This window comes from Myotis brandtii, unplaced genomic scaffold (genome assembly GCF_000412655.1).
Source record: "Myotis brandtii unplaced genomic scaffold, ASM41265v1 scaffold144, whole genome shotgun sequence".
NCBI classification, from domain to species: Eukaryota; Metazoa; Chordata; class Mammalia; order Chiroptera; family Vespertilionidae; genus Myotis; species Myotis brandtii.
This window is the reverse complement of record NW_005355159.1, coordinates 313,525-323,550: the sequence shown is the minus strand read 5'-3', so window position 1 is coordinate 323,550 and position 10,026 is coordinate 313,525. Positions and strand designations below refer to the sequence as shown.

Below are 10,026 nucleotides of genomic sequence, written 5' to 3'. Positions count from 1 at the left end.
TTAAGTGAGAAGTGACTTGCTGAGGACCAATGGGACTAACCAATCACCAAAGTCAACATGGTGGCTTATATCTTGACTTCTCTCCCTTCTTTCTCCTTCACAACTGTTACAGAGATGTGTCCTGTGGCTTTTCTACATAGAAATTTCTCCTACACTTTCACCCCTACCTAGACATGGGCAAAAGTAGGAAGAACTGGGACAACTCAACACATTCAAGACAGGTTAGTCCCAGGGCAGGGAGATCTGAAAACCAGTGTTTCTGAGCCGAAGGAACCCCACCTCCACCAGGAGAGGGTGAGGTGGTAGCTACAGCTAGAGAGAGGTAGCCAGAGGCTGGGAAAGGCCTGTGGAGCCACATTTCCATGGATGTGAGAATCCATGGGATGACAACCGAGCCATGAGATCAGCTCAGATGTGAATGAGCCTCATGCCTTCTGGTCACCTGCTGGTACATCTGGGCCACCCAGGAGGCCACGAGAGGGTTTAGCCTCTGCTTCTTTTCCACCTTAGAAACGCTTCCCCGGCATGGCTCCCTCTGCCCACTGACTTCATGGGGAGAGAGGAGGTTGAAACAGGAAGGACCCCCACAACCCATTTATCAGATGCTACTGGAGGGCCTGAGAGAGGAAGAGAGGTAGAAACCCCAGAAGAACCTTGCAAAGAGAATACCTTTCCAGCAGCCGTGGGGCCTTGAACAAATAAACATTCTGCCAGAGATTCATGGTGTGGCTTTGGATAAACCACAGCTCCTCTCTGGTCCTGAGGGTCCTCAATAAAGCAAGTGGTTGGACTAGAGATGCTCTGAAGGATTCTATCACTACTCTCTACCCAAGCTTCATCGCTTAGGGCGGGTGGGCGTTTCCTCCCAGGGAGCAAAAACTTCTTGCCTGACTTCTGCTTGGGACCAGAAATGAGCTGAGAGTGAGGCAGTGTTTGGCTCCTAAGTCAGTTTCAGCAAACGGAGGCTTCCTGACTCTAAGAATCCCTGAGCCCGCCCTGGCCTGCCCACTGGGCCCCACGCTCCACTCCCCTACAGGGCACTCACCGAGGCTCCGCAGGCACTGTCACCTGGTCCTTCTCCCAAGTAATGCTGGGAGCTGGCAGCCCTTCAATGTGGCACTCAAATCGAGCTGTCCCGTTCTCCTCCACTGTCTGAGACTCCGGGTGCAGAGAGAAGCCTGTGAGTGCTGAGGATGAGGACGACACACAGGCAGGGACAGGAGAGGGACGGGGAAGAGAGGCCACAGCGCGCACAGACAGTGAAACACACACGAGAGACACAGGTGACAGAATACAAGCAGAGCCAATTCAGACCAATAGAGACACAGTTGGAGAAGATAAGAGTGGTCATTACTGGTTAGATGCTGTGAATTCCAAAGTCCCCAGGCTTAACATCAGAATCATGGTCAGCCCACAGTAAGATGCACACTTTTTCTGTCCTGAAAATTATTTCATGGTGACCTGGGCCTCCTGAGAGCCCCCAAAGGGTGGACTGGACAGTGGGGCTTGACTCCACATACTCCACCTCCTGTGAGGTGGGGAGCTCTCTGGAGAGCCACCTTTGTGCCTCCCATACTCTTTTTAAAAAAATATATTTTATTGATTTTTTACAGAGAGGAAGGGAGAGGGACAAAGAGTTAGAAACATCGATGAGAGAGAAACATCAATCAGCTGCCTCCTGCACACTCCCTACTGGGGATGTGCCCAAAACCAAGGTACATGCCCTTGACCAGAATCGAACCTGGGATCCTTCAGTCCGCAGGCCGACTCTCTATCCACTGAGCCAAACTGGTTAGGGCTCCCATACTCTTATAAGCCCCTCTGGCAGGCTTCCTGGAGGAGAGCACAACTTTAGACTCTCAAACTCCATGGGAAAGAAAAGGAGCGAGAACAGGGGTGGAGAAATGGGACTAATGAACAGTGAGGCAGACAATACCAGGAAGGCAGGGGAAGGGGCCTGAGCTGAAAAGATAGGTTTTTGTGCAGGTAACAATCAGGATCCCACTTCCCATTCCCCAGGCCGCCCCGGTCTTAGCTCAGTCCCCCGATACGGGCACTTACTGGCGAGCTTGACCACTGCAGCCTGGCTGGCCACCACTCCGAGCGGGCCACGGGCCAGACAGGAATAGCTGCCCTCGATGACATCTGAGGCTCCAGGGGCTGCCTCCTCACTGCCATTGGGTGCTAGCGGCTGGGACAGCCACAGGGAGCCATTGGGTAGCAGGCGCAGGTGGCTGTGCTCCAGCAGGACACCTCCGTCTTTGCTCCACGTGATGCTGGTGGGGGGTCCGGCAGCGGCAGTCCCCAGACTACAGTCCAGCACCGCCACCTGCTCTGGGCCCAGGACCACTTGTACTGGCCCCGGTCCACAGCTCAGCTCCACGGTTGTCTCCTGGGGCAACGGCAGCTCCCCTGCGTAGAGGAGGGGACACCAGGGCCATCAGCATGTGTCTTCCCACCTTCCCCAGACCCCAGCTCCTGAGTCACCCACCCAGGGCCTGGAACAAATTGTGGAGAAAGAGGTCCCATAGGAAGACTTGGGTCTGGATCCTGGCTCTGTCCCTTACTAACTGAGATTTGGGGCAAACTGCTGCACTTCTCCATCCGTGCCCATCTTCCCCAGCTGCTCAATGTCCTCACCCACTAAAACACTCAGTTCTTAGCATCATTATTCATGATAGGCAATAAGTGGAAATAACCCAGCTGCCCATCACCTGAGGAATGGATAAATACATTACTCAGCCACCAAAAGGAATGAAGAACTGATATGTGCTTTGACGTGGATGAACCTTGAAAATTTTACGCTAAGTAAAAGCAGCCAGTCACAAAATGCCGCATACTGCATGATCTCATTATTATGAAATGTCCAGAACAGGCAAATCATAGAGACAGAAAGTAGATTAATGGTTGCCAGGGATGGGGGAGAGGGAAGAATGAGGAGTGATGGTTAAGGGACATATAATGTTTCTTTTTGAAGTGATAAAAATTTCTAGAATTAGATCATGGTGATGGTTGCACAACCTTGTGAATATACTAAACACCATTGATTCGTACACTTTAATGGGTGAGTTTTATGGTATGTGAATTGTATCTCAATGAAAAACAAGACAGCCCAGCCGGTGTGTCTCAGTAGTTGAACATTGACCTATGAACCAGGAGGTTGCAGTTCCATTCCTGGCCAGGGCACATGGCCAGATTGGGGGCTCAATCCCCAGTGTGGGGCATGCAGGAGGCAGCTGATCAATGATTCTCTCTCATCTTAATGTTTCTATTTCTCTCCCCCTCGCCCTTTCTCTCTGAAATCAATAAAAATATATTTTTTGAAAAACAAGACACAGTAATGGCTTCTGATAAGGTTGTTGTGAGTACGGAATGAGATGACGTGTGGGAAGGAGTACAGCACAGTGCCTGACCTGGCACAGAACGGGGGGCTCAGTGATGTCACTCCCTCCCCTGAAACCTTACAGATCGTCTTCACCACTATAGCCCTACCCGTTCCTGCCCCAGTGGCTGGGAAGCTAGGCACTCCTTCCTGCAGCTCATTTCCCCAGGGCCAGGCAGCAAGCCAGAGCCAGAACCCAGTCTCCAGAGGCGCCAGGAGAGCCTGCAGCTCAGCACTGTCCTTGTCACAAAGGGAACAATGGAGGAAGGAAATGCCATCTCAAAACAAAACACACGATGGCCAATCCGTATTTATTATTTTAACCAACATTTCAGCAGTGCCAGGAACCATCATTCTCAGAGAAATTGGTTCTCCCAGTGTGTCTCCCACTGGGAGGGTTGACCTGCTGCCTCCCTGTCCCGTAAAAGCTCAATGGCCCAACATCACTTCTTATCCTTTGGCCTGACTCCTTCCTTCAGGGCGGGATGAGGTATCAGAGTGAACCAGGGACAATGGCCCATACTCATTACAAGGCAGGTCTGGCCTGCCAGAGCCATGTGGGGCATGCAGAAAGCACAATGGTGAGGAAATCAGGGACCCTCAGTTCTAGACCCAGCTCTGTCATAGTCTAGCTGTGTGGCCTTGGGCCAGTCACTTCTCCTTCTCGACTTAGTTTACTCAGATGTAGGGGTGATGTCTGAAATTCTGTGATTTTAGGATTATTAATGAACTAGACATACCTATTGCTGAAGAAACATAGAGCATCATCTGAACATATACACAAACTGGAGGTACAACCTTTCACACCTGAACACGTGCTCCCCAGCCTCTGCCACACTCGTTGAAACCTGGACACATATACCTCCGCTTAGATCCCCCGTCTGCCCCCGGCTCCCTTCCCACTATCCTCCAAGAAGAACAAGCCTGAGGGGAGAAGTGCGAGCTGGCTACGATAAGGAGGCCAGGGTGCTGCAGTGTGAAGGGCAGGCAGACGTGGCCTGAACCAGGTCTCTTAATCTATCAGAAAGGCTCAGCTGGCACCTCCAGCTACACAGCGAGGCTCAGCATTACCAGTGGGTGCAGGGAGGAGAAGGCATCCTTGCCCTCACCCAGTTTCCATTCTAATTGGGGAAACAAAATTGGCATTCACATCATTGCGGGCCATTTGTTGTGGTGGAAAGAGTATTTGACCTTGGCATAGAAGGTCAAGGTTCCAATCTTGTTCTTCCACCCACCAGCTGTGTGACAAGCCACTTACCCTTCCTGGGCCTCAGTTTCCACATCTGTAAAACGAAGAGGCTATCACCAGGCTTGGGAGGATTAAACAACACGATGTAAGTCAGGGCTCCAGCCCAGTAAGCACCAATCAAGGAATGGGAGCTCATTCTTTAAAGGCACTGAAAGGGGCTGCACAAATGGTAATGGCTGTTCTCAACATCCAGTCCCTTCTATCTCTGAGGCCCGAGATTCTAAGATTCAAACGCAGGCAAGTCTGGGCTCTCAGCCCAGCGGCTTCCAATTGCCGGGTTCCAGCCGCTAATCAGTCGGTTTGAGTTTCAGGGGAGAAAAACCCCACTGACATGAAACCCTGAGCCCTCTGGCAGCCTCCCCGCCCCCCCAAAGCACGCCCGGCCGGGGCTTGGAAAATCCCCTGCTGCGCTTAACAAACAATGTGAACAGTTGGGGCCTGAGCAGCTGCTGGATATGTCAGCAGCCTGGGCTCTGGCAAGCAGGACAGCGGCCAGAGGGGCCGGGCGGCTGGCTGGGGAGCCCAGAGGAGGCTCCGATTCCCTTCCTGAATATTCGTGGATCAGCAGATGTCTGGCTTCCCCACCTTTGAGGAGCCCAGCAGCACCCAGCGAGGCAGAACAGGGAAACCAACAGTGGTGAACATGCAGGGAGAACCTAGGAGGGTCCAGGGCTGTGCCAGGAACCCGAGCCCACGTGGGGAAGCCTGAGATTCCTCACTTTACAGAGGGGGAAACTGAGGCCCAGAAGGAGGGTCTCATCTCTCTTGGAGGCAGCTGCTCCTGGATAAGAGGTTTCTCTCTGCCTCAGTGCCCCAACCTCTGTGGCCCGGACATGCATCCTTAGGGACCCAGCTCAGGCGCTGGCCCTCCGTGAAGCTGCCCCCGTCTTCCCTCGTGAAGTTTTTCCTGAGTCTCACATCACACAGCCACTTGGAAATCCATCCTTCTTGCCCAGAAGGACAGTGGGACTTAGTAGACCAGGCCTTGACCTAGTCCTAGAGTCAGAGTCCTGGGTTCATCATTTGTTGTATGACCGTGGGTCCATTACTCTCCTCCTTTCAGCCTCCATTTCCACAGTTTTAAAAATGAAGAATCTCCACATTTCTCATTTTCACCAAAATTCGCCCAGCAGCAGAGAGGAGCATCCTCAGGAGGCTTGCTGACGGCCCGAAATGGTTTTATTTTAAACCTTTGGCACATTTTGCATTCTGCTCATTACAAACAATGTTTGTTTTCATATAAATGTGGTTTCTACACCATCAAATCTTTTCGTAAAAGTGATGCTCTGGGGAGTGGGCCTTGTTTGTCCAGTGGCTTTGTGGCCAGCCCTTTCCTGCCCGCCTCCAACCCCCCCCCATGGCTGACCCCCAAAGCCCCTCCCACAAGCATTTCTCAGCTGCCCCTCTCAGGGCTGGGGCAGACACAATGGACACTTGCTGCCCGCCAGCTTTCTGCCTCGAGGGGGCCTCCCTCTCCCAGTCTCCTCTGTCTCCTTGGTGAGACCCTGCCAGAGACGCAGAGCTGCTATGCTTGGGAGCCCCACGGCCGTCTCTCAATCTCCTTTTTCTGACAAATTATTTTACCCATTTACAGGATAAATTAGATTTTATGAGGCCAATTAGAACTCAGACAGAAAGGAGAGATGCTGCTGAGCCCCAGGGTCAGCTCAGTGCTGTTTAGGGGGATTTGCAGGGGCCTGGCGTGAGCCAGGGTTCCATTTTTCAGTGAACTCGCAGGAAAGAGGCGGGTGGGGGGAGGGGGACGAAGCCAGATGCCTCCTTAATTAAGCCAAGAACTTGCCACAAACATCAATGCCTTGTCACTTCTGAACTTCAGGGCCCAACAGATTTACAACTTGTTTTTGATCTAGGGCAATTCTCCATGACACCATCCCCTCTCTCCTTTCCCAGGAGACACAAGTCAGTTTTTTCCAGAAACCTCCCTCCCTGCCCCCCACCTTGGCCGCCTCCCTAACCACACACTAAGCCCCTCCCACTAACAGCTGGAAGGAGAGCTTCAGATGGTTGCCTGGGACACCAGCAAAGCAGGAGCACCCCCTTCAGCTGACTTGACAGCAAAGCCACACTCAGCTGCCTCCCTCCTGTTCCATGAGACCTCTGTCCCCACCAGACCAGACCCCTTCCAGGCCTCCGAAACATTGCTGTTCCGTACGTTGCTCATGCTGCTCCCTCTCCCTACAAGAGCTGGGCCATCGGGGTCTGATTTAGATGCCTCTCCTTTTTCTTCCCTATAAGACCCTGGGCACCTTCATCATTGTAGTTATCATTCTAACTTTTTTATTTGCTTTTCTCCCCAACTAGGCTACAAGCTCAAGATGATGTCTTTGTCAGCTTTCTAAATCCCCCGTTCCTAAAACAGTGAGTGCCTGGCATATTGTAGGTGCTTAAAAAATATTCTTTGAACACATGAGTGCACACACAGAACATGCTCAAAAAGATACAACACTGCCCTATCTGGTTTGGCTCAGTGGATAGAGCGTTGGCCTGTGGACTGAAGGGTCCCAGGTTCGATTCCGGTCAAGGGCATGTACCTTGGTTGCGGGCACATCCCCAGTGGGGTGTGTGCAGGAGGCAGCTGATCGATGTCTCTCTCTCATTGATGTTTCTGCCTCTATCCCTCTCCCTTTCTCTGTGTAAAAAATCAATAAAATATATTTTTTTTAAAAAGAAGATACAACACAGAGCCCCTCATGCTCTTCTGAGCCTCCATTTCCTGATCTGTAAAAATTATAGGGATTTCCCTCAGGACTGGAGATTAAGTGAATAATATATGTGGAAACTGCCTTGCATACTATGTGGCACCTAATAGACACCTAACAAAATACTTAAAAAGCACAGAGTCAGAACAGCAAACTCACAATGACAAAACTCTGTACTTAAACATTACCAGGACTAGGGAGCTCACTACCTCACCTGTGCTGCTGTATGCCTTGTATGATTAATACTATCTTTCTCCTGTGCCCACCTTTTTCTACCTATATGCTCCACTCACTTGCCAGAGCACAAAGTAATGAGCCCCTTATCGAATCATCTACAAGTCGTGTCTCTGCACCAGCTTGCATCTGAGAGAGAGCTTATTGAACCTCTGTTTCCTGACCCCAATGACCTCAAAGCCCCTCAAATTCAAAGGATGCTTCAACCTCAGCAGCAAGACAGTATTAGCTGGCAGCCCAGCTAGCCCGGAAGATGAGGATTCCATTTCTCTGCATGTCAGGCCTAGAACATCCTCTCTCTGGTTTTTCTTCCCCTGCAGCTCCAATCACTCCCCTCTGACCAGGCTGGGGCCTCCCCCACCAGAACTGCTCTTACTCCTCTCTCTCCCACCCCAGGGAGCTGGGAGCCCCCAGGCAAGCCTGGCAATGACATCTGTTCTGCATCTGGAATTCTGTGTCAAGTCTGGTTGCTATACCTCAGAAACAGTGGAGGCTGAACAGGAGGCACTGGGGAGAGGGGATGGGAGGAGAAAGGTGGATTCCAGAGTCCAGACACACCAACTGAGGGGGGCCAAGCCCAAAGTTGATAACTTCTTATGTGAGGGGGAGGGAGTGCGGAGAGTATGTGTGTACCAAGTCCTGGGCAGTTTGGCTGTTCCAAGCGCCAGGAGACTGGTTCCAGCCCCAGCTCAGTCCCTATTCATGTAACTTTGGGAAGTCACTCAGTTTTCTCATCTGTAAAATGGGTTCATGCTAAAGTTATTTCTAAGTTCCCTTCAGTGCTGACATTCAATGATGCTCTAATTGTGAGGTCACTTAACTTGAAAGAGGTATCTTGAGGAGAAAAAAAGGAAATGCTAATTTATACATTATGTGTGATTAATTGGGCCATGAAAGTACATACAGGATCACTGAGGGTTTATATAACTTCTGGATATGATTCACTATTGAGCTCTGGCTAGGTGGCTCAGTTGGTTGAAGCATCATTCCATATACCAAAAGGTTGTGCGTTTCATTCCTGGTCAGGGCACATATAGGCGGAGAAAAAAAGGAAATGCTAATTTATACATTATGTGTGATTAATTGGGCCATGAAAGTACATACAGGATCACTGAGGGTTTATATAACTTCTGGATATGATTCACTATTGAGCTCTGGCCAGGTGGCTCAGTTGGTTGGAGCATCATTCCATATACCAAAAGGTTGTGCGTTTCATTCCTGGTCAGGGCACATATAGGAGTCAATCAATGTCTCTCTCTCTCTCTCTCTCTCTCAAAAATCAGCAAAAACATATCCTCAGGTGAGGATAAAAAAACAAGATTCACTATTAAGAGAAAGCACGTTTCACCTAGCTCCTAAACTCCAAGATGGGGTCAGAGAAGGCCACCCCAATACTACAACTGACTGAGGCTGGCCTCTGAGCCTCCAGACTGAGAAAGGGATGGGAGAGAAGCAGTTTCTGGGTGAGAAGAAAGCAGTTTCCATGTTCTTAGAGGCCTCCTATTACTGACTCTGGCTCTCTGACTAGGTGAAAGGGAGAGCCCCGCTTCTTTTTTTTTTAAATATATTTTATTGATTTTTTACAGAGAGGAAGGGAGAGGGATAGAGAGTTAGAAAGCCCCACTTCTTGTATATGATGAAAACAGCACACTGAGTATTCCAGCACCAACCCCATTCCAACAAAAAAGCCTCCCCAGTTCCCAGTCCCTGATTCAAGGGGAGTGTTAGAGGAGAGGGGCAGGCACTATCCTGACCCCGGCCCTTTGTTCTGCTGAAGTGTCTATTATTTTTTTACTTCCCTCTCCCTCGTCTCCTACAAACTCAATTTATTTTCAAGTCCTACTGATTCTTCTTCCTAAATATCTCTAGAATCCAGCTACTCTAGCCACCCCAACTGCCACCCTAGTGGCCACCGTCCTCTTTGGATTACTGGGACAGCCTCCCAAGGAGCTAGAGCTTCCAGCCTCAGCCCTGCCCAATCGATTCTCCGCACTGGCTGGAGGGAGCTGATGCAAAGCTGATCTGAAAACCCACCACGGGCTCCCGGGGCCTCAGAAACCTTGGTGGGGCTTACAAGGCCCTTCATAAGCTGGTGCCAGGCCCCACCCCTTTCTCCCTTGATACTCCATGGCCCATCCCATCCTTCCCCAACCTGCTCCACTCTCACCCCGTGCTCTAAACTCCAGCCGGATTTACCTTCATTCAAACTAAGTCACCTCTGAGCGTTTGCACATGCTGTTCTCGCTGGAAAACGTTCTCCATCACCACTCTCCTTCTATAGGGCGAACTCAGGCACTGCATGGAGCTCCATTACTCATTGCTTCCTGAAGGAAACCTTTCCTGACCTTTCCAGAGTACCTGTCAGTCTCTCCCCACCAGACTGGAAGCTTGGCACCAGGGACCAAGCCTGCCACCTTATTTACTATATTCTAGGCACCGGG

The 10,026-nt window shown here is 50.8% G+C and overlaps 1 protein-coding gene across 1 annotated transcript in view; it reads right to left on the bottom strand.

The window, feature by feature from the left end:
* The window catches only part of IGDCC4 (immunoglobulin superfamily, DCC subclass, member 4), a 41,386-nt gene that overhangs the window by 27,140 nt on the left and 4,220 nt on the right, over positions 1-10,026 (bottom strand). Inside the window, exons 2-3 of the mRNA XM_005861124.2 lie at positions 2,062-2,412; positions 1,046-1,187 (exon numbers count right to left, since the gene is read on the bottom strand). Coding sequence (XP_005861186.2) covers positions 1,046-1,187; positions 2,062-2,412 — 493 coding nt within the window. The remainder of the gene's footprint in view (positions 1-1,045; positions 1,188-2,061; positions 2,413-10,026) is intronic.